General features: G+C 34.0%; 1 protein-coding gene across 3 annotated transcripts in view; it reads right to left on the bottom strand.

Moving 5' to 3' along the window:
- Positions 1–26,767, bottom strand: part of LOC149794941 (slit homolog 2 protein-like) — a 239,835-nt gene that overhangs the window by 109,246 nt on the left and 103,822 nt on the right. For 2 of the 3 annotated variants that reach the window (XM_089964605.1, XM_089964603.1), the window contains exon 5: positions 7,359–7,430. The exons of the other annotated variant lie outside the window; for it this stretch is intronic. In XM_089964605.1, the coding sequence (XP_089820731.1) occupies positions 7,359–7,430 (72 nt within the window). The remainder of the gene's footprint in view (positions 1–7,358; positions 7,431–26,767) is intronic. 3 annotated transcript variants of the gene reach the window in all.

Here is a 26,767-nt window from a genome sequence, read left to right on the forward strand (position 1 = left end):
GACTACCCAGTCCAAAAGATAGACCCAGTCCAAAAGATACAGCCAGTCCAAAAGATAGACCCAGTCCAAAAGATAGACTACCCAGTCTAAAGATAGACTACCCAGTCCAGAAGATAGACCCAGTCCAGCTCATAGTACTTCAGTTTCAAACGGTTTCTCTTGACTGTCACATTTATTTTGATCAAAGTGTACAAGTGATCTAAAAGCTTACCTTTCTACCTTCATATTTTAGATTTTAATTATTTATTGCTGATATATTCATGGCAACATAATGGTATGCAATACTTTGCAAAGTGAGAATTAGATCTAACTGATATAGCTTATGATTCATTATCAACATTTTCCATCTGAAAAATTTGACAGTATCAGTCCTTCTCCAGTTAAAAGCTGCAAGATTAAAAGTGTTTCACCTGGCTTACAGGGCTACATCTCCCATATATATTTATATATTGTAAAATTACTGATTTATACAAATATATATTGATTAATGGTCCAATATCTAAAACGACTCTCAAGTCACTGATCTAAGCAATGACAGCCATAAATGATGTAGATTAATATGGCAATAGTCGCCTGCAGATTAAGGACTGAATATCAACATAAATTATTGGAAATTGCAAAAACAGAAGGTAATGTTGTGTGACAAAAGTCACCTTGCTGATATTAACACATCATTTTTCAAAACTGTGGGCTTTAAAACCAGAAATCAGAAATCTCTCATAATACATGACAACTTCTAATACAGAAATTGAAACTATGAGAACACCATGGTTTACCAGTCCATCAGCTTGATGAAAGACAGATTTTGTACTTATTCATTTGTTTATACCATATAAGCTAAGAAGTAAAGTCTTGTAATTAAATAAGTTTGTGCATAATCTAGTTAGGTTTTTGATAGCTATGATTCGGATGCCTGTCAGAGTTGACCTTATTTAGGTTTCACACACACAGACAGACAGACACAAACACATTTATTGGTCAGCTGGTGAACAAGTTTGGAATGTGAGGAAAATAGGAAATAAATAGAATCATTGTGTAAATTCTCTTAAATGATAATGATCTTTTTTAAACTTGCTTGAAAATGTAATTTTGCTCTTCAGTGACTGATCTTGCCTATTGTGACATCACTGAGCATGTTGTTACATCAGTTACACATGGTAGACATCATGATGCCAGCTCAGTTACACATGGTAGACATCATGATGCCAGCTCAGTTACACATGGTAGACATCACATGATAAACCCAGTCCAGGGAAATCATCATCCTTTCTAATGATGTGTGATTTGAATTCATCTGTCATGGTTTATTCCTACAGCTCTAAAAATGCCTGTTTGTCTACTTGTCCCTCAAGAGAAGTGAATGAAACTTCCACTAGTCCAACATTGTATTCATCCTACACCGTATATGATATTGTATACCATACATGATACTGTACACCGTACATGATAATGTACACCATACATGATACTGTACACTGTACAAGATACTGTAAACCGTACAAGATACTGTACACTGTACATGATACTGTACACCATACATAATACTGTACACCATACATAATACTGTACACCATACATGATACTGTACACCATACATGATACTATACATCATACATGATACTGTACACAATACATAATACTGTACATCATACATGATACTGTACACCATACATGATACTGTACACCATACATGATACTGTACACCATACATGATACTATACATCATACATGATACTGTACACAATACATAATACTGTACACCATACATGATACTGTACACCATACATGATACTGTACACCATACATGATACTGAATCTGTTTCAAATGCTGTTGGATAAGCTTCTTGAAAAGTGACTTGTCCTCCTTCAGCCATCACTTGAAAATATGAGCAGATGATTTGACTTTTCTAGCCATGATTCATTATACTAAAATCATGAGGGATTCTGTGCATTTAAGTTGCTGATATGTAGTTATACAATCTCTGGCTTTCTGCTTCAGCTGCATTGCACTGAACCCTTTAAAACCCTTCTAATGTTATAATATTATACTTCATATATGTAAAACCTTTTTCCAGGAATCAAAAATGTGGGAATCAAAGATGTAGAACATGTTTAAATCCTTCACTATATCACTGTGTCTAGGCAATATTACTTGTATCACTAAATGAAACAGCTTATTTGATTGGTTAATGAACAACATCCCTCGATAACGATATCAGATACATGCATTACAATGATGTCACTCAGTCAACCTCTATTTAAGCATCTAACATTACTTTTCCTCACTAGCATGCAATATTGCTAATTATTTGAAATAACAGATTTTGATGATTTAATTCTGTGACAAATGATGATTACCTTAGGAAAACTGACTTAAGTATGACAAGGTCTTGCCTATGTGGCCATATAATCAGACATGCTGAATGTTATTACAACAGTATGACAGTGGCACAGCTCACATTGCGGTGTTAGGAGATTTTTTTATTGAAATAGTTTTATTGTGGTTTACTCAGTATAATAAAATTGTTTGAACCGTACTTGAGGGGTTTTCACTAGCTTAGTTCATACAGTGTTGGAGTCATAATCAACGTTTGATGACACTACCTAGGCCAGCCAAGATTGGATAACTCAAGTGTCGTTAGAGGTACGCTTAGTTCCCATTTCCTCAGCATGATACTGACAGTAACAGTAATGTGTTGAAAGTAAAAATCTAGCAACTACGTAGCCACCTAGGAACCATGTAGCCACCTAGCAACCATGTAGCCACTCTTGAGATAATTCTATTCATTAGAGTTTCTGAACTGAAGTTTTAGACCCTTCAGCCATAAAGTTCAGGTTCTAAACCAACAAAATGGCAACTAATTGCAGAGAACCCCTCAAACAATGTTTTATAAGAATGAGGTAGTTGTGTGTTTTTGAGAAGATTTTGAACATGCGACAAACTGATACCATAATTTGACTGGAAGGGAAACATTTCAGGTTTATTTATTCTATGTCTTTCTCCTTTTAAATGATTATTAAAAGTCTGAAAATAAAAGAATTTTAATTGGTTTGAAACAAAAAAACATTCATCCAGTTTATACAGGATAAATGACCCAAAACCAGATATGCTGTAGTTAGCAACTTAATTCTACATATTTTGACACTGAACAGGTTCAGTTTATTTCCAGCCTGTCTCAAATTACTCTTGCTGTTTATAAAAAAAAGATCTTTTGGCAAATAACAATGATTTTACTTCATGGCATTTATTCAAATATGACAAATAGCTTATTTTAAAAGTATCAAACAATTGTTACATATTCTTAAAAAGAAAGTCCGAGGCATATATCATTATTGCATTCACTATGCAACTAAAGTAAATATTTAATTTTTCATTTCCTTTGTTCAGGCAGGCAGAAACTAGAATTATATATATATATCTGGATTGGAGTGGGTGGGGAATACTCAAAAGCACGTATCACTGTAGAAACTAACTCATTGAGTCCTATCATGTGAGAACAATAAAAGGTCACTGGGTACAAAAGGTCAATTTTTGGCAGGTTATTATGTCATGAGAAGTCAAATTCTTTAAGACTATCTTCTATTGTCATCAAATTCTATTAACAATTAAACAAATAAAATGTAAAAACACTTGTAATCTACACCAAGTACAAGTTGACGCCCATGTTCATAAGACTCCAAAATAAAACATGTAAGCACTTACTAATTGTCACGTGTATTTGATATTCAAATACCACACACTGCAATATTTCTGTGCAATATTATTCATAAAAAGTGACATTGTGCCTAATTGTCAATTAATTCATAAAATAAATCATTTTGAAAAATCAAGAATGTCATTACTGTAAAATCATTTGGTGTCTTAATGTCATTACTGTAAAATCATTTGGTGTCTTAATGTCATTACTGTAAAATCATTTGGTGTCTTAATGGCATTACTGTAAAATCATTTGGTGTCTTAATGGCATTACTGTAAAAATCATTTGGTGTCTTAAGAGATTTTCTCTAATACACTATACATGTGCACCTCTCTGTCAATAACTCACTGTCAGAATCCACAGACAATGCAAGGACAGGCTGGATCTGAATGACAAACTTTTGTACTTGGCACATTTAAAGCCAAAGCCAATGCTTCAGGTTCTATGGTGTTTCTTTTACCAGTTATTGCTAATAAACTACAAAGAACCAGATCTGCCAGCGCATTACTGGATTGTGGTTTTTATTCAAAATTAGTGACCATATACTAGCAAAAGACCAACAGCATGATATTTTGGAATTTTTGGTGGGGTGGGGCCTTAAATACTTGTTAATTAATCTTTTCTTCAGTTATGGTAAACTTTGGTCATATTTATTAATGTATACAGATTTGGGTGTTATAATGCAACAAAAAAAGTACAGTCAGAACATGCAAGTTCTCAATGGCACCATTATTATAGCTTCACAGGTCAAGATAAATTTTTCAAGAAATTTTTAATGTATCCTGGATATAATATCTTTACATAAGGTCCTTTTCTAGATTTTTGGTGGGAAATAATTTTTCTTAACTGTGTATTGTAGTTATTACAACATGTATCTTGCCAATGTTTAGGTATGCTGTATATCCCTCTTAATAGAATATATATGTGCATGTGTTTATATATATATATATATATATATATATATATATATATATATATATATATATATATATATATATATATATACCAAAAAACTCTACTGATTACTCCTAACAAACTACACAGACCCAGATATGCCAGCCCATTATGCAATGGCAAAAGAAGCAAGTATGAGCCTAACTGCAAACTGCACAGACCCAGATCTGCCATTGTATAATGTAGAACAAACAACACAGACCCTGGTCTACTGGTGCATTATGCTATGGCAAATCAGGATCTTTGTTGTTTGCTGTTTGACTCGACATATAAACGAGTATATACGACATATTTTTTACCCAATTGTTTGGATGTGCTTACTTTTCAGATATCTCTTGTAACTATTCTTCCTGAAATTTTTCAACCACAACAGTACTACTGGAGTGCAGACTTTCTGTGATAATCTGTTCCTGTCACTTGTCACTAATTTTGAATAAAAACTACAACCAAAACCATCCTGTTTTTAAAACACAAGCTTATTGTGTTCCTCAAATAGAACCACTGCTTGTTGTGCTAATCAAGGAAGACATGATGATACGATTGTCAGTTATCTTGTTTTCCACCATACTGAACATCAAACTTATCACACTGAACTTTTTAACTGGTCCATGGCAAAAAATAAAGGCCCAGATAATATCAAACTGTGCAGCCTTCAATCACAACCTGTTTTAAAGAACAAAACCAAGTCCTGGAAGTATTTACTGTTTTGCTAAATAATGTTAACATGTCTTGCCCCATCAGATACTATGCAAAATAATACATCCTTAACTTGATCTATACGTTTTAAGTGTGAAAATTATTTCCATTATGAAAAACTTAATTCCACTGACACAGGGATGGCATGATTAACAAAACAGTCAATCAATTAACTGATTAAAATACAAATGTTAAAATCAATTATTGATACAAAAGTTTACAATGTTTTAGAAAGACTTTGTTCTGCCATTAAAATAAATCTTTTGCATTGAACTTGAAAGAACAGTTTACTTAAGCTTATGTCGGACATGGCAAAAACAACAGATAACTGTGAATGCTCTCCAAAGAGTGCCAAGAATTCTATACTATTCTGACCTTGTGCTAAGCTTATTTTTATTGTGCCTTCTTTAATTTTTACAGCTGACATGTCTCATTCATGGTGGATACATACAGTAAAATTTTGCAAATTGTCTAATGCACATAATAAATTATTAAACTGAAGTTCACTAGCTGCATCGATTTCAGATAAATATGTGTGACACTTTCATGTTTTTGAGAGTTGTTTTCTTTGATTCTACTGTAGAAAAACAAAGACGGAGTCTGCACTTCTTTTCTTTCTTACTATTTATTAATATGGCATGGGACTTTGTAAAATAAAAAATTATAAGCACTTTTATGGAGAAATACTGTGATATTTTTTACAGTCAAGATACTTTGTGTCATGTAAAAGAATCATGTAATTAAATGAAAGATGGTGTAGTATACTTATAATGCAGGATCACCAACACTATTACTTTCCATGGAGGGGCCCCCGAGTGGCCAAGTGGTTTAAAGTGCTCTCCGTTACAGGTCACTGCCATCTCACTTCTGTCTGCGTGGTTCGAGTCTCGGATTCGCCCAATGTGGTTATGCGAGAAATCTTGCCAGTTAAGCTTCTCATGGGTCAGTGGTTCTTTCCGGGGTTTTCCCTGGTTCTTCCTCCACCATTAATACTGGCTGCCATGTATACTATCGTGTGCTGAAAAATGGCATTAAACCCTTCAACAACAACAACAACAACAACTTTCCATGGAATCTTTTATCAGTAGTCACATAATTAAGTCACATGACTGTACAAGCAACAGTGTCACAGAAAATGACCTGAACATAAAGAATATACAGGATTATTAGAATCTGAAACATAGGTCAAAGTGACCTACTTTTGATCTGATGGAGTTGTATTCCTGAGGATGCATGAACAAATCTATTTTCATGAATATACAAGAAAGTGCCCCAAGAACGTTTCTATTTTAAAAAAATTTCACAGAATCTTCAGCAGAAAGTTGGAATTCACAATATATACCTTTTCTGGAAAAGAGTTGAATTGTGTTGCCTCTGAGGAAAAAAATTAAGATCCACTCAAAGGAGGAATTCATCGTTTTTTTCATACAATAAAGAGAATCCCAGGTGTACAATTTAAAAGCAAGAATTTATTTTCTTTTATCCTTTCTACTACTGTTACCTTCGAGAAAATTCACAACATCAGTACTATTAGTAAGAAAACTGAAAATATCAAACTGAATAGAAATTGTGGGACAATTTATGAAACCAGGACCCCAATTTAAATGATGTACATGATCACTGGATCAAGAATGGTAGGTCACAATGACCTACTTTTGGGTATGGTGGTGTAGCTATCTCCAAGATGCATGTTGCATAGATCTAGTTTTATGAATATACAAGCAACAATATCCCAGAAGCTGTCCTCAACATAAACTGTACATGAGCGCTGGGTCATGAAAGTAGATCACATTGACCTACTAATGGTATTGTGATAAAGTCTCAGGTTCTATGCACAAATCAATCTTAGAACTGTAGAGGTAACAGTATTTGACATACTGATTAAAAAGTAACCTATCTATATTTGTCACCACTGATAATGGTGCTGTTTCTGATGAAAAAATGACAACACAAGAGAATAAGCATGAAGGTTCCTGCAACTAGTACAGCTAATAAATTAGAGCAACTTACAGGTTTCTGAGCACAACAGAGCCTTTCAGTGTTTTCCTGCCTATGCTTCTCAGGTGGTTAAAACTTAAGTCTCTGTAAAGAAACAAGAAAATATGCTAATAAAGTGGTGGTACCCCTCTTGAAAGCCCACTCTAAAATGGCCACCCCTTAATCAATGGCCATCTTTCCTGACACCTAAATGTAGCTGCACTCCCTTAAAACCCTTCATTATAGCATGGTTACAATGATAAGCTGTGTGTAGTCATGGATCCAATTTCATTAAGTCTTAATAAAATTACAGGTATCATATATACATACTTCAATATAATGTTTTCCACTGTAAGTCAGTATATTCTATGATTCTCATGAACAATATTATTATATATATTCACTTATAAGTTGAGTCAAACTGCAACAACAAAGATCCTGATCTGCCATAGCATAATGTGCCTGCAGATCAGGGTTGTCTGTTCTACTGATTACTCATAACAAACTGCACAAAAAATCATATCTGCCAGCACATTATGTGATAGAAGAGGTGGGTCTGTTCAGTTTGTAGTTGGACTTGACATATGCAAATATATATGGCAATATTATATCTTTTTGCCGGGGCCCCGAGTGGCCGAGTGGTCTAAAGCGCTCTTCGTTACGGATCACTGCCATCTCACCTCTGTCTGCGGCGGTTCGAGTCTAAGATTCAGCCAATGTGGGCATGTGAGAAAGCTTGCCAGTAGTTTCTCGTGGGTCGGTGGTTCTTTCCGGGGTTTTCCGGGTTCTTCCTCCACCAATAATACTGGCCGCCATGTATAGCCTATCGTGCTGAAAAATGGCGTTAAACCCCACAACAACAACAACAACATCTTTTTGCCATTCTGTACTCTAAAAAAAAAACACCCCTTGTGTAAGGCCAGTTTTCCAGTGCAAAAGGGATGGCCCCATCAGATGGGAAAGAATGTATTACTTGTAATGCCCCAGTGTAAGCATTATTGGTTTATTGTACAAATGACTTGGTGTTTAAAAGTCTGAACTTCAAAAGGTTAATTAATTCCAATACTTTTTAAAGTTATTTCTTTCCCCAGTTGTTGATTTTTAATATATTGTTTTCATAAAATGATCAATCAAAAGCAAACTGAATTTACGCCCTGTGTCTCATTACATGGCCAAGGATCCCATAACATTATGTATTAGTGAAATTATACATGTAATACCATATACTTACTTATATATCCAGTCAAACTGCAAACAATAAAGGATCCTGATCTGGCAATGCATAGTGTACCTTCAGATCAGGGTCAATGTTGTTTGTTCTACTGATTACTCCTTACAAATTTTAAAGAACCAGAACTACAAGTGCATTATGCAATGGCAGATCTGGGTCTGTGCAGTTTGTAGTTGCACTCATCTTATAAGCAGGCATATATGGTATGTACTACATTAAAAGATGGTCTCACTATAAAATAGTATATTTGAAAACTCCATTTGCAGTATTGTAATAAGTGAGTACTGTAATTTCGCTGACAAACTCCTTTTCTAATAAATCTATTCATGATGGATGTTTAGCATTTTATTTGCATGGATGCAAAGTGGTTTATTATTAGTAACCAAAGTTTTATATATATTTCACATAATTATGTAGATAAATGAAAAAATGTATCTAAGGAGATCTGTTCTTAAATTGTTGTCCCCATACTGAATAATGTCTCACATCAACAGAATCCCTGTTGATAAAAATTTAGATACCCTTCTAAAGCAGCTATGGGCCACAAAAAAGTATGCATGCATTCTGTATGACAGAGAAGTGAACCAAAGTGACAAATCAGTGCCCATATGTGTCACCTGATCTACAGGTATTCCTAGCTTTGATGTACACCTGCAATGGATGAAATCAGATCTGTTTACAGGGGAGGGACAACCTCTATCATCCCAACAATGCTAATAAATAACAATACCATCAATTCATTATTTGGGGATTAGCCACCTTCACCAATTGGGTGCCATTTTTAGTTTTTAATCAGAGCAGAATGAATATCATTACTTCCAATCTTCAATGAACTTATAGCCTTTAAATAAAATGGAATATTTGGCACATTAATGAAATTATTATGTGTCTTTATACACAACGGAATATTTGGTGCATTAACTATGCATTTTAAAAAACTGGTTATTTTTGTGGCAGTATTGAAGTACTTTGAATGTTTCCAATAAGGTCTGTTCACCCAGCACTCTTGGGGTGCATTGTTTTCAACTAACCACAACTGAACTAGTGATGCAAATGTCATCTACATGTATTTTTTATCAATATCATCTGAATTGAGCTACTGTTTTCTTCTTTTTCAGGAAAGAAGAAAGAGAACAAAAAATAAAAATACTAATAACTGAAAATAAACAAGGAGTGGTCCAATGAAGGTAATTAATGAATTAAAAAACAATTCAACTTTCAGTCGCAAATTTCTGTTTCTTAAAAATTGCCAATGATAGTAAGAAAGAGTGCCACTTTCTTTCATGTAATTATAAAACTTAATTATTTATTTCAAACTAAGGAAAGCTGCAAATCAAACCGATGTCTGCCTTAGAGAAAATCTATAATGCCATATAAAATATACATGAGAGCCAGTAAAAACAGAAAAAAAGCTGTAAGTTTGTGCAACTCACGAAAATGTTGCACAAGGTTACTATGGTGTAAACAGGAGACTTTCTTCAAGAAAATAAATGGGTCCATGAATTTTATGCTGTCATTTTGGAGTGCCCTCTTTCTCTTGGTGTATTTTTATTGTTATTCATTTTGTCACCTACAACCATATAGCCGTAAGGGATTTGACATTTTGAAATAATTCATGTCTGATGGTGACAAATTGTGTGGATTTTGAAATATCATTGCGATTGTGTGCAATGTCAGGATTTCTCTAAGGAACCATTTTTCATGATGTGCATGGGACTGATTTAGTGCTATAGTCTTGCAGTTTAATATCTTCCAGAGGTCACAATGTCATACATTCCTAAGACATATTGTTTAATTGTAAGAAACAACCTGTGTTTTGTAAAACTATCCATGGATAAGTATGAAGTGTATACAACGTGTTGTCATTGATAAATTAGAGATTTCACACCTAAACCTCTTCTGACATTTGTTAAGGTCTCCACAAGTGTTTTTATTAATTACTTGTCCCCATGGACTGGCAAGAAAAGGGGAGGAACTGACAAAAAAGACTACCTGTGATCACTCCTGAGCAGACATCAAAGGGATTCATCAAACTAATGTAAAAAAGCAGTACCTCTTCAAATATAAGCCATCCAACCAGAACTTGTCCTACCATCCTACAAGAATTTGTCCTTCCATTATATTATAATTTGTCTCACCATTCAGTTTTTTATAGTTATTCAATTCCTGAGAGTTAACCTGTATTACAATAGCACAACTTCCAATGAAGTATTTTACTCTACATTAATACACTCTGTTTTACTTACATTATTACACTGTTTTACTTACATTATTACACTGTGTTTTACTCCACATTAATACACTGTGTTTCACTTACATTAAGGCACGATGTTTTACTCTACATCAATACAATGTGTTTTACTTACATTGTTACACTGTGTTTTACTCTACATTAATACACTGTGTTTTACTTACATTAATGCACGATGTTTTACTCTACATCAATACAATGTGTTTTACTTACATTATTACACTGTGTATTACTCTACATTATTACACTGTGTTTTACTCTACATTAATACACTGTGTTTTACTTACATTATTACATTGTGTTTTACTCTACATTAATACACAGTTTTATTACTTAAATTAATACACTATGTTTTACTCTACATTAATACACTGTGTTTTCCTCTATAATAATTTTTTGTGTTTTACTTACATTAATACAGTGTTTTACTTACACTGATACAGTGTTTTACTTGCATCAATACAGTGTTTTACTTACATTAATACACTGTGTTTTACTCTACAGTAATACATTGTGGAATGTATGCTTACAGATTATTTTATTTTCAAGCACCTAAGATTATGTATACATTCTTTGGATTTCTGATACCCTCTAGGATGGCATCATTTGAGTAATGAATTCAAAACAAACAATAAATGTATTACATGTATTTGATTAATGGCACTGAAGTCAGTACGAGTTTTTAGTTATTAAGCATGTTTTATCTACTTCCAAACATGAAGTATAATTTACACTATTTACTGACATGTGTTGTTGTTTTTGTTGTTGTTGTTGTAGGGTTTAATGCCATTTTTCAGCACACGATAGGCTATCTATGGCGGCCAGTATTAATGGTGGAGGAAGAACTCGGGAAAACCCCAGAAAGAACCACTGACCCACAAGAAGCTACTGGCAAGCTTTCTCACATACCCACATTAGCTGAATCCAAGACTCGAACCCATGCAGACAGAGGTGAGATGGCAGAGATCCGTAACAAAGAGCACATTAAACCACTTGGCCACTCATGGCCCCTAATGACATGTGTTCATGCCAACCAATGTCATAGAACTATATTTACTGACATATGTTTATGTTCAACAGTATCAAAGAATCATATTTACTGATGTGTGTCCAACAGTACTGATATTTGTTCATATCAACCAGTGTCACAGAACTATATTTACTGATAAGTGCTCATGCCCAACAGTATCAAAGAATCCTATTTAGTGACATGTATTCTTGTTCATCAGTAAGTACCACAGAACCCTATTTACCTGACAAGTATTCCTAGTCTAAGTATTACATATATACTCTGTTTACTTATGTGTTTATATCTAACAGTATGTAACACAGAATCCTATTTACTTACATATGTACAGGCAAGCAGAGCAGGGTCCAGTATGATATGGGAAGTCGACAACTTCACACTGAATATTTGGTCCCTGAATACTGAATGGCATATCAGCTTGGGCTATGAATGCATACAGGGCAGATTAGCTTGGGCCATGATTGCATACAGGGCAGATCAGCTTGGGCCATGATTGCATACAGGGCAGATCAGCTTGGGCCATGATTGCATACAGGGCAGATCAGCTTGGGCCATGATTGCATACAGGGCAGATCAGCTTGGGCCATGATTGCATACAGGGCAGATCAGCTTGGGCCATACTTATAAACAGGACAGATTGGCTTGGCCCTGCTTATATAAAGGGCATATCAGATTGGGCTCTGCTTACATACAAGACAGATCAGCTTGGACCATGCTAATAAACAGGACAGAATAGATTGGGCCCTGCTTACATACAAGGCAGATCATCTTGGGCCATGATTTCATACAGGGCATATCAGCTTTGGCCATGCTTATAAACAGGACAGATCAGGTTGGGCCCTGCTTACATACAGGACAGATCAGCCTGGGCCATGTTTACACACAGGACAGATCAGCTATGGGCCCAGCTTACGTACAGGTTAAAGTTATGAGCTTCCACATGATCTTTAGGCAAGATGCACAAAAGACTAATAAATTATATCTGAAGTCTCTCTTCAAATCAAAATTTAAGCCTGACTAAAAATTTTTAAATTCTTTGGTTGCATGAATATTGCTTCTGCTTCACTGGTTCGCAACAAGTTGTACATGTTATTTATACAGTTAACTGCAATTACTGTAATTTACAAAATGGACTCATTAAATTGAAAAACAAATGTAAATCAAGTGCATGTTACTCAAATGCATTTGAATAAGTATGACTGAATATATCATTTGAGCCTATTTCAGTTTCTAAATCTAAATGTATTGAGCATGTAGACCCCAAAAAGGCATCTGCATGTACATTATAATTTGTGTGTAGACTCTCAGTATCATCAACATGTACATTATAATTTGTGTGTAGAGTCCCAATAGCGGCTGCATGTTCATTATAATTTTTGTGTAGACTCTCAATGGCATCTGAATATCTCAGATGCTGGAGGTCGTGGGTTTCGATCCCCGGCTGAGTCATACCAAAGACTTATAAAAATGGTACAAACAGCTGCCTCGCTTCGCGTTCAGCATTAAGAGGTTAGTGTTAGGACTGGTTGACCTGGTGTCAGAATAATGTGACTGGGTGGGACATAATGCTACATGTCTGCGGCATGACGCCCCAGTACTAAACTTCACTATAAACTGCCACACTGGAGACATCATAGTGATATGACTGAAACATTATTAAAGCTACATTAAAAATCCAAATCACACACACACACACACACATATCTGAATATATTTAATAATTTTTGTATTGACTCCCAATGGCATCTGCATGTACATTATAATACATTCAGATTACATATAGAATATAGGAGGAATCAATCCCCCCTGTGAACTCCAGTACACCCTTGGAGGAAAAAATGTCACTCTATTAGAGGACCTACATGGAATTCAATAATGACGGTATCAGCACAAAACAGGGAAAACAAGTTATTTTACAAAAAAAATATAAACAAGCTTTTTGCTCTTCTTTATAAGTTAAAAACACTGGTATAGTTTGTTCTCCTTGATTACCAAAGAGACACAAGGTGAGACCATTTGACAAACAGAGCTGAAAATTGGCTAATCAGGTAGAACAATTTAATCAAATTATTTCAAGCTTGGTTACCCTGAGCATGGCATTTGCATTGGCTTCCAAGCCTTTCCAGGATCAAATAGCACCTATACACCAACACTGGCACTGCCAGACCCATCTGATAATGTAGCTCTTATTATGTGTATTTCTCCATGCAGAATTTAACATTCCATTATCCACAGTGGGTATCAAAGTGACTTTTCAAAAATATCAAGTTTCAATAAATTGTCAAAAGTGGACAGATAAGATTGACATATGTAAAGCTATAACCCCCAACCATTATCCAGAGTTTGAAAAATATATGGCCAATAGTTTCCTATCCAGCAAAAAGCAAGCTGGATAGTCACCTTATGTAAAGTGGGATATTTTCAGCTATAATTAAAGGAAGTGTACCTTTGTCAAATCAATGTTACTGCACAGTTTAAAATGATGTGATTACTGCATTATGATGTCATTGATATGACATCATCGTTTACCTAGTGCTGTAACGCTGAACAGGCTTTTTATAGCTCACAGCTCCTATTCTTCCATACATTGTTGTTGAAATGCGGTTTGAACCCTTGCATGCATGTGAACCTGCCAGCTAGGAGGAAAACTAGGAGGGCTTTCCTCTCAACTGAGGGTGTGTCCCACCCATCCCATAATTCAGTGAAATCTCATTATTTAAAAAATTCTATTTTTTCACACATTTTACAGTCAAGACTAAATTAAGCTGGAAGGATACTATGATAAGTTAGATGATGCAATAGTAGGCTGAGAGAGCCAAGTTTTAATTACTGATCTCTGTTTAAATGCAATAGCAGACTGAGAGAGCCAAGTTTTAATTACTGATCTCTGTTTAAATGCAATAGCAGGCTGAGAGAGCCAAGTTTTAATTACTGATCTCTGTTTAAATGCAATAACAGGCTGAAAGAGCCAAGTTTTAATTACTGATCTCTGTTTAAATGCAATAGCAGACTGAGAGAGCCAAGTTTTAATTATTGATATCTGTTTAAATGCAATAGCAGACTGAGAGAGCCAAGTTTTAATTACTGATCTCTGTTTTAATGCAATAACAGACTGAGAGAGCCAAGTTTTAATTACTGATCTCTGTTTAAATGCAATAGCAGACTGAGAGAGCCAAGTTTTAATTACTGATCTCTGTTTAAATGCAATAGCAGGCTGAGAGAGCCAAGTTTTAATTACTGATCTCTGTTTAAATGCAATAGCAGACTGAGAGAGCCAAGTTTTAATTACTGATCTCTGTTTAAATGCAATAACAGACTGAAAGAGCCAAGTTTTAATTACTGATCTCTGTTTAAATGCAATAGCAGGCTGAGAGAGCCATGTTTCAATTACTGATCTCTGTTTAAATGCAATAGCAGACTGAGAGAGACAAGTTTTAATTACTGATCTCTGTTTAAATGCAATAACAGACTGAAAGAGCCAAGTTTTAATTACTGATCTCTGTTTAAATGCAATAGCAGGCTGAGAGAGCCAAGTTTTAATTACTGATCTCTGTTTAAATGCAATAGCAGGCTGAGAGAGCCAAGTTTTAATTACTGATCTCTGTTTAAATGCAATAGCAGACTGAGAGAGACAAGTTTTAATTACTGATCTCTGTTTAAATGCAATAACAGACTGAAAGAGCCAAGTTTTAATTACTGATCTCTGTTTAAATGCAATAGCAGGCTGAGAGAGCCATGTTTCAATTACTGATCTCTGTTTAAATGCAATAGCAGGCTGAGAGAGCCAAGTTTTAATTACTGGTCTCTGTTTAAATGCAATAGCAGACTGAGAGAGACAAGTTTTAATTACTGATCTCTGTTTAAATGCAATAGCAGACTGAGAGAGCCAAGTTTTAATTACTGAACTCTGTCTGAATGCAACAGCTGATTGTATGAGCCATGTCAGAATTACTGATCTCTGTTTAACTGTAATATCAGATTAAGAAAGCCATGTCTTCATTACTGATCTCTATTTAAATGTAATAGCAGATTAAGAAAGCCAAGTTTTAATTATTGATCTCTGTTTAAATGCAATAGCAGACTGAGAGAGACAAGTTTTAATTACTGATCTCTGTTTAAATGCAATAACAGACTGAGAGAGAGACAAGTTTTAATTACTGATCTCTGTCTGAATGCAACAGCTGATTGTATGAGCCATGTCAGAATTACTGATCTCTGTTTAACTGTAATATCAGATTAAGAAAGCCATGTCTTAATTACTGTCTCTCTGTTAAATGTAATATCAGATTAAGAAAGCCATGTCTTAATTACTGATCTCTATTTAAATGTAATAGCAGATTAAGAAAGCCATGTCTTAATTACTGATCTCTATTTAAATGTAATAGCAGATTGAGAAAGCCATGTCTGAATTACTGGTCTCTATTTAAATGTAATAGCAGATTGAGAAAGCCATGTCTTAATTACTGATCTCTATTTAAATGTAATAGCAGATTAAGAAAGCCATGATTTAATTACTGATCTCTATTTAAATGTAATAGCAGATTGAGAAAGCCATGTCTGAATTACTGGTCTCTATTTAAATGTAATAGCAGATTGAGAAAGCCATGTCTTAATTACTGTCTCTATTAAATGTAATAGCAGATTGAGAAAGCCATGTATGAATTGCTGGTCTCCATTTAAATGTAATAGCAGATTGAGAAAGCCATGTCTTAATTACTGTCTCTATTAAATGTAATAGCAGATTGAGAAAGCCATGTTTGAATTGCTGGTCTCTATTTAAATGTAATAGCAGATTGAGAAAGCCATGTTTGAATAGCTGGTCTCTATTTAAAGATGACATGTTGTCATCAGAAACTTCTTAAAATCTTTCAATTTACTATTCCAGTAGTTGGCATTTTTTAATTTGCCATGGAATGGCATTTCATGTTTGGGCACCAGTGTAACTGAATGATTCTTTTACATAGTTCTTGCTTTGACCTTGACACAATTAGTTTTTGCCCTGAGTATGACCTTAGGTTATAATAACAAATGAAAGATAAATGTTTTACAAAAGACTGGATATATTCTGGCACTAAATAATTTAACACTTTATATATAAGTGTATATACCTATGTGATATTTAAATATATATTCAAAGAGTAAGACGTGAAAATGTTGCTAGTTGTTGCAGTGGGCTTGCACAAGTTAACACTATTTTCAATGGTTTCTTTAGAATTGTTGTTATATATCATGTTTGTTCCTTGGAACAGTGTCCCCAAATAAGCATACTATAATCAAAGAATGGGAGTAGTAAATGGATTCTAAACAGACATGTTTTGCTTCATCAGAAAGATCTTGGTTATGCCTTCTTGATATTGCAACTGCTGAGGTTAGTTGGGAATACACTTTTCTGATTTGTTTAGCCCAGTTCAATGATTCATCCACTTATACAAGTATTAGTTCATCCGTGATTACACTGTGTTTAAAATATGATTATGGATGGAAAGATTTCTGAGAGTCCTGAATTGCTAACTGTTGTTTCCTGATAAGGCAATAGTTTTTTTTGTATTAATTGTTGTTGTTTTACACCACTAATTATACCATTCATCTGTTCATGTGAATGCAATTCTGGTTCTGTAATTACATTTGTCATTGAAAAATTAATGTGTCATCAGCATACATATCAGTATTAGAATTAATTTACCATAGTGGAAGGCCATTTGATATACATTGTATATATCATAAATGAGAAATGACCTAAAATAGAACTCAGTGGCAACCATGTGGCAACATATTGGTGTGTTCAATATGCATTGCCTGAGATTAATATTTGATATCAAAGTTCATTGCAAGACTGCAGACACTTAGGGCTCAAAGATGATATATTAAATAATTTTAATTTATACTGAAGTATTTTGATAACAAGATCAAATGTTTTATTTACATCAACAAAGACTGTTCCTATCATGATTTTATTATCAATACATTCTATCTAATTGTCAATAAGGTGAACAAAGTTCATTTAACTTGAATGTTTTTTCTAACACTTGATTGAATATCGTGAAACAATCCATAGTCAAACATCATGAAAAAGTCCACAATTTGGACTTCATGAAATAGTCCATAATTAAACATCAGCAAATAGATCATATTTAGACAGATACCTATCCATACCATCCATACTCACTTATAAGATGAGTCCATCTGTAAACTGCACAGACCCAGATCTGCCATGGCATAATGCATTAGTAGATCTTTGTCCATGTAGTTTATAAGGAGTAATCAGTAGAACAAACAACATAGAATCTGATCTACTGGCATATTATGCGATGTCAGATCAGGATCTTTATTATTTGCAGTTTGACTTGACTTACAAGCAAGTACAAATATTATCATGTACACATGTCTTGCAAGGACTTTAGATAGATGTGTCTTGCAAGGACTTTAGATAGACATGTCTAGCAAGGACTTTAGATAGACATATCTTGCAAGGACTTTAGATAGATGTCTCTTGCAAGGACTTTAAATAGGCATGTCTTGCAATGACTTTAGATAGACATGTCTTGCAAGGACTTTAGATAGCTTCAGTAAAACAGAGATACACATATAATTGTCCTTTTGCCATTGCCCCTATGAACTGGAATTATATTAGCCAGTTTCAAGAGATATGAGTAGATACCTAAAGTAATACTGACTGTTTATGTGGGCAATCTGTGGTGCTAATACATATCTGCAGCCTTTTATTAAGGCTGCTAATGTGGGCAATGCATGGTGCTAACACATAACTGCAGCCTTTTATTAAGGCTGCTAATGTGGGCAATGCATGGTGCTAACACATAACTGCAGCCTTTAATTAAGGCTGCTAATGTGGGCAATGAATGGTGCTAATACATAACTGCAGCCTTTTATTAAGGCTGCTAATGTGGGCAATGCATGGTGCTAATACATAACTGCAGTGTGTTCAAGCTCTGAGTTGTGAGTTTGTCAATATATTCAGTTATATCATGTATGCTTATGGGTTGTAGACTGATATTTTCTGTACATAGTTTGTCATTATGATGTTGTGCAATCCAAACATGGTCTTCAAGACTAAACTGCTTGGTCTGAATTTAGAAAGAAAAATAAACCAATTATCATTTAGGTTTTCGACGATATCCTGCTCCCTCACAAATTTATGTCTGCTGGCTGTAAACGTTAATGGTAGAGATGGATTGTAAATGTTAATGGTAGAGATGTTGACTGTAAATGATAATGGTAGAGATGTTGATTGTAAATGTTAATGGTAGAGATGTTGACTGTAAATGGTAATGGTAGAGATGGATTGTAAATGGTAATGGTAGAGATGTTGACTGTAAATGGTAATGGTAGAGATGGATTGTAAATGGTAATGGTAGAGATGTTGACTGTAAATGTTAATGGTAGAGATGTTGACTATAAATGTTAATGGTAGAGATGGATTGTAAATGTTAATGGTAGAGATAGACTGTAAATGTTAATGGTAGAGATGGATTGTAAATGTTAATGGTAGAGATAGACTGTAACTGTTAATGGTAGAGATGGACTGTAAATGTTAATGGTAGAGATGGATTGTAAATGGTAATGGTAGAGATGTTGACTGTAAATGTTAGTGGTAGAGATGTTGACTGTAAATGTTAATGGTAGAGATGTTGACTGTAAATGTTAATGGTAGAGATGGATTGTAAATGTTAATGGTAGAGATGGATTGTAAATGTTAATGGTAGAGATGTTGACTGTAAATGTTAATGGTAGAGATGTTGACTGTAAATGGTAATGGTAGAGATAGACTGTAAATGTTAATGGTAGAGATGGATTGTAAATGTTAATGGTAGAGATGTTGACTGTAAATGTTAATGGTAGAGATGTTGACTGTAAATGTTAATGGTAGAGATGTTGACTGTAAATGGTAATGGTAGAGATGTTGACTGTAAATGGTAATGGTAGAGATGTTGACTGTAAATGTTAATGGTAGAGATGGATTGTAAATGTTAATGGTAGAGATGTTGACTGTAAATGGTAATGGTAGAGATGTTGACTGTAAATGGTAATGGTAGAGATGTTGACTGTAAATGGTAATGGTAGAGATGTTGACTGTAAATGGTAGTGGTAGAGATGTTGACTGTAAATGTTAATGGTAGAGATGTTGACTGTAAATGTTAATGGTAGAGATGTTGACTGTAAATGTTAATGGTAGAGATGTTTACTGTAAAATGGTAATGGTAGAGATGTTGACTGTAAATGGTAATGGTAGAGATGTTGACTGTAAATGGTAGTGGTAGAGATGTTGACTGTAAATGTTAATGGTAGAGATGTTGACTGTAAATGTTAATGGTAGAGATGTTGACTGTAAATGTTAATGGTAGAGATGGATTGTAAATGTTAATGGTAGAGATAGACTGTAAATGTTAATGGTAGAGATGGATTGTAAATGTTAATGGTAGAGATAGACTGTAACTGTTAATGGTAGAGATGGATTGTAAATGTTAATGGTAGAGATGGATTGTAAATGGTAATGGTAGAGATGTTGACTGTAAATGTTAGTGGTAGAGATGTTGACTGTAAATGTTAATGGTAGAGATGTTGACTGTAAATGGTAATGGTAGAGATAGACTGTAAATGTTAATGGTAGAGATGGATTGTAAATGTTAATGGTAGAGATGTTGACTGTAAATGTTAATGGTAGAGATGTTGACTGTAAATGTTAATGGTAGAGATGTTGACTGTAAATGGTAATGGTAGAGATGTTGACTGTAAATGGTAATGGTAGAGATGTTGACTGTAAATGTTAATGGTAGAGATGGATTGTAAATGGTAATGGTAGAGATGTTGACTGTAAATGGTAGTGGTAGAGATGTTGACTGTAAATGGTAATGGTAGAGATGTTGACTGTAAATGTTAATAGTAGAGATGTTGACTGTAAATGGTAATGGTAGAGATGTTGACTGTAAATGGTAATGGTAGAGATAGACTGTAAATGTTAATGGTAGAGATGGATTGTAAATGTTAATGGTAGAGATGTTGACTGTAAATGTTAATGGTAGAGATGTTGACTGTAAATGGTAATGGTAGAGATAGACTGTAAATGTTAATGGTAGAGATGGATTGTAAATGTTAATGGTAGAGATGTTGACTGTAAATGTTAATGGTAGAGATGTTGACTGTAAATGTTAATGGTAGAGATGTTGACTGTAAATGGTAATGGTAGAGATGTTGACTGTAAATGGTAATGGTAGAGATGTTGACTGTAAATGTTAATGGTAGAGATGGATTGTAAATGTTAATGGTAGAGGTGTTGACTGTAAATGGTAATGGTAGAGATGTTGACTGTAAATGGTAATGGTAGAGATGTTGACTGTAAATGGTAATGGTAGAGATGTTGACTGTAAATGGTAGTGGTAGAGATGTTGACTGTAAATGTTAATGGTAGAGATGTTGACTGTAAATGTTAATGGTAGAGATGTTGACTGTAAATGTTAATGGTAGAGATGTTTACTGTAAAATGGTAATGGTAGAGATGTTGACTGTAAATGGTAATGGTAGAGATGATGACTGTAAATGGTAGTGGTAGAGATGTTGACTGTAAATGTTAATGGTAGAGATGTTGACTGTAAATGTTAATGGTAGAGATGTTGACTGTAAATGTTAATGGTAGAGATGGATTGTAAATGTTAATGGTAAAGATAGACTGTAAATGTTAATGGTAGAGATGGATTGTAAATGTTAATGGTAGAGATAGACTGTAACTGTTAATGGTAGAGATGGATTGTAAATGTTAATGGTAGAGATGGATTGTAAATGGTAATGGTAGAGATGTTGACTGTAAATGTTAGTGGTAGAGATGTTGACTGTAAATGTTAATGGTAGAGATGTTGACTGTAAATGGTAATGGTAGAGATGTTGACTGTAAATGTTAATGGTAGAGATGTTGACTGTAAATGGTAATGGTAGAGATGTTGACTGTAAATGTTAATGGTAGAGATGGATTGTAAATGGTAATGGTAGAGATGTTGACTGTAAATGGTAGTGGTAGAGATGTTGACTGTAAATGGTAATGGTAGAGATGTTGACTGTAAATGTTAATGGTAGAGATGGATTGTAAATGGTAATGGTAGAGATGTTGACTGTAAATGGTAGTGGTAGAGATGTTGACTGTAAATGGTAATGGTAGAGATGTTGACTGTAAATGTTAATGGTAGAGATGTTGACTGTAAATGTTAATGGTAAAGATGTTGACTGTAAATGTTAATGGTAGAGATGGATTGTAAATGTTAATGGTAGAGATGTTGACTGTAAATGTTAATGGTAGAGATGTTGACTGTAAATGTTAATGGTAGAGATGTTGACTGTAAATGGTAATGGTAGAGATGTTGACTGTAAATGGTAATGGTAGAGATGTTGACTGTAAATGTTAATGGTAGAGATGGATTGTAAATGGTAATGGTAGAGATGTTGACTGTAAATGGTAGTGGTAGAGATGTTGACTGTAAATGGTAATGGTAGAGATGTTGACTGTAAATGTTAATGGTAGAGATGTTGACTGTAAATGTTAATGGTAAAGATGTTGACTGTAAATGGTAGTGGTAGAGATGTTGACTGTAAATGGTAGTGGTAGAGATGTTGACTGTAAATGGTAATGGTAGAGATGTTGACTGTAAATGTTAATGGTAGAGATGTTGACTGTAAATGGTAATGGTAGAGATGTTGACTGTAAATGTTAATGGTAGAGATGTTGACTGTAAATGGTAATGGTAGAGATGTTGACTGTAAATGGTAATGGTAGAGATGTTGACTGTAAATGGTAGTGGTAGAGATGTTGACTGTAAATGTTAATGGTAGAGATGTTGACTGTAAATGGTAATGGTAGAGATGTTGACTGTAAATGTTAATGGTAGAGATGTTTACTGTAAAATGGTAATGGTAGAGATGTTGACTGTAAATGGTAATGGTAGAGATGTTGACTGTAAATGGTAGTGGTAGAGATGTTGACTGTAAATGTTAATGGTAGAGATGTTGACTGTAAATGGTAATGGTAGAGATGTTTACTGTAAAATGGTAATGGTAGAGATGTTGACTGTAAATGGTAATGGTAGAGATGTTGACTGTAAATGTTAGTGGTAGAGATGTTGACTGTAAATGTTAATGGTAGAGATGTTGACTGTAAATGGTAATGGTAGAGATGTTGACTGTAAATGGTAATGGTAGAGATGGATTGTAAATGTTAATGGTAGAGATGTTGACTGTAAATGTTAATGGTAGAGATGGATTGTAAATGTTAATGGTAGAGATGGATTGTAAATGTTAATGGTAGAGATGTTGACTGTAAATGGTAATGGTAGAGATGTTGACTGTAAATGGTAATGGTAGAGATGGATTGTAAATGTTAATGGTAGAGATGTTGACTGTAAATGGTAATGGTAGAGATGGATTGTAAATGGTAATGGTAGAGATGTTGACTGTAAATGGTAATGGTAGAGATAGACTGTAAATGTTAATGGTAGAGATGTTGACTGTAAATGGTAATCGTAGAGATGTTGACTGTAAATGTTAATGGTAGAGATGTTGACTGTAAATGTTAATGGTAGAGATGGATTGTAAATGTTAATGGTAGAGATGGATTGTAAATGTTAATGGTAGAGATGGATTGTAAATGTTAATGGTAGAGATGTTGACTGTAAATGGTAATGGTAGAGATGTTGACTGTAAATGTTAATGGTAGAGATGGATTGTAAATGTTAATGGTAGAGATGTTGACTGTAAATGGTAATGGTAGAGATGTTGACTGTAAATGGTAATGGTAGAGATGTTGACTGTAAATGGTAATGGTAGAGATGTTGACTGTAAATGGTAATGGTAGAGATGGATTGTAAATGTTAATGGTAGAGATGTTGACTGTAAATGGTAATGGTAGAGATGGATTGTAAATGGTAATGGTAGAGATGTTGACTGTAAATGGTAATGGTAGAGATAGACTGTAAATGTTAATGGTAGAGATGTTGACTGTAAATGGTAATGGTAGAGATGTTGACTGTAAATGGTAGTGGTAGAGATGTTGACTGTAAATGGTAATGGTAGAGATGTTGACTGTAAATGTTAATGGTAGAGATGTTGACTGTAAATGGTAATGGTAGAGATGTTGACTGTAAATGGTAATGGTAGAGATGTTGACTGTAAATGGTAGTGGTAGAGATGTTGACTGTAAATGGTAATGGTAGAGATGTTGACTGTAAATGGTAGTGGTAGAGATGTTGACTGTAAATGGTAATGGTAGAGATGTTGACTGTAAATGGTAGTGGTAGAGATGTTGACTGTAAATGGTAATGGTAGAGATGTTGACTGTAAATGGTAGTGGTAGAGATGTTGACTGTAAATGGTAATGGTAGAGATGTTGACTGTAAATGGTAATGGTAGAGATGTTGAGTGTAAATGGTAATGGTAGATATCTTGCTTTTGATCAGAGAGATTTAAGCTGATTACAAAAGAATCTGATAGGTATTTAACCATCAACAACCTTTTCAAAATAAAGATCACTTGAAGGCCACATAAGCTTGTTTATTGTATTCCATCAATGTTTGCGATTTGGTTTGTCTCTACATTTATGATAATTATTTATAAAGTTAACATGCATTACTAATATCAGGAATGTACCATTATGGCTATTTGTTTCTTTTAGCTTCTTTAATTTTAGTGGGTGCATAACAGTTCAGCAAGCCTGTCACTGCAGCATACCATATGATAATTGGGTCACTCAGGGATAAAATAATATTACTCTGCAGATCTGGGTGGAATGCATTATCACTGAATTTCTTAAAACATCTGTATGTTATTATATTGTGATAATTGTCAAATAAATAAAAGAATGACATGTTAACAAGAAAAAATCTTTATCAATCACATCAAATATATTACTCTAACAACTGGAAGAAAGATACATAGGAGTGATAAACTTCAATCTGATATTTCTCAAATCATAAGCTATATTCAGAAACTTTTCTATCAACTATGGACCATAGATAGTTCCTGAATGATGTCATCAGCCACCATATTTGTGGTGTGTTGGCAGATTTCCCATTGAGTTTATATGGTGTTTGGAAGTTGAAATAAATTCATTTAGTCTCATTATACTATTACAAAAGATACATACATAAACAGAATGCAAATCAGGCTTCCTGTAAGTATCTATATTTGTTAAAGATACATACATAAACAGAATGCAAATCAGGCTTCCTGTAAGTATCTATATTTGTAAAAGATACATACATAAACAGAATGCAAATCAGGCTTCCTGTAAGTATCTATATTTGTAAAAGATACATACATAAACAGAATGCAAATCAGGCTTCCTGTAAGTATCTATATTTGTTAAAGATACATACATAAACAGAATGCAAATCAGGCTTCCTGTAAGTATCTATATTTGTAAAAGATACATACATAAACAGAATGCAAATCAGGCTTCCTGTAAGTATCTATATTTGTAAAAGATACATACATAAACAGAACTCAAATCAGGCTTCCTGTAAGTATCTATATTTGTTAAAGATACATACATAAACAGAATGCAAATCAGGCTTCCTGTAAGTATCTATATTTGTAAAAGATACATACATAAACAGAACTCAAATCAGGCTTCCTGTAAGTATCTATATTTGTAAAAGATACATACATAAACAGAATGCAAATCAGGCTTCCTGTAAGTATCTATATTTGTAAAAGATACATACATAAACAGAACTCAAATCAGGCTTCCTGTAAGTATCTATATTTGTAAAAGATACATACATAAACAGAATGCAAATCAGGCTTCCTGTAAGTATCTATATTTGTAAAAGATACGTACATAAACAGAATGCAAATCAGGCTTCCTGTAAGTATCTATATTTGTAAAAGATACGTACATAAACAGAATGCAAATCAGGCTTCCTGTAAGTATCTATATTTGTAAAAGATACATACATAAACAGAATGCAAATCAGGCTTCCTGTAAGTATCTATATTTGTAAAAGATACGTACATAAACAGAATGCAAATCAGGCTTCCTGTAAGTATCTATATTTGTAAAAGATACATACATAAACAGAATGCAAATCAGGCTTCCTGTAAGTATCTATATTTGTAAAAGATACATACATAAACAGAATGCAAATCAGGCTTCCTGTTAGTATCTATTGTTGTAAGTTTTAAGGTGATTTAGCTTTGGTGTGCCTTGTCAAAAATTATCAATTTTGGTGATTGCATATAGGAGAAACTCAAGGTTGCCCATCGTCCAGGTAAAACGGGCAGAATATCATCTGCTGTTGACCTTATCAGGAAGCATCTATTTGGGCTTTTTTGACTTGCCAAGACAATGTATGGATGTTTTATATGGCAAATGTTTGGAGAACTAAGGAAAGAGTACCTCAATATATAAAACATAGAGCAAATTTTCCAATTTTTCAGCATTTTGTTAAATAGAATGTTTTAATATTATTTCAATTCATTCATTTTTCTCTTATTGGTTGTAATAAATATAAGCAATAATATCTATATTATTCACATGGAGTCTATGCAGTCCTGCAACCCAGTGTCCAATCCAAATGAGGAGTCACACGATCATTTGCTAAAACAGTGTAAACCCTTTATATGACACAAGATGCTATACCAATATTCAGTACATTCCACATTGCTACAAGTCTGGATGACAGTCCAAGTGAAACAAATATCTGAGACTATGAAATCTGAAAATAATGTTATATATATCTATCAATTAATCTTGATATGTGGAAATATAGTAAATAGGAAGCACATACCCCCAATCCAGGTGTGCAAATATTTTCTTGTCCAGGTGTATGATATACAACTTTCATGACCTTTCATCAGTCTGGAGGATAAAGGTTGTAACCACATTGTCAGTCAAGGTATTAAACAAGACTGGGTTTCTATCAAATCAAAGGTCCATG

The sequence above is a fragment of the Sinohyriopsis cumingii genome, chromosome 7 (assembly GCF_028554795.1).
Source record: "Sinohyriopsis cumingii isolate HCF-2022 chromosome 7, ASM2855479v2, whole genome shotgun sequence".
NCBI classification, from domain to species: Eukaryota; Metazoa; Mollusca; class Bivalvia; order Unionida; family Unionidae; genus Sinohyriopsis; species Sinohyriopsis cumingii.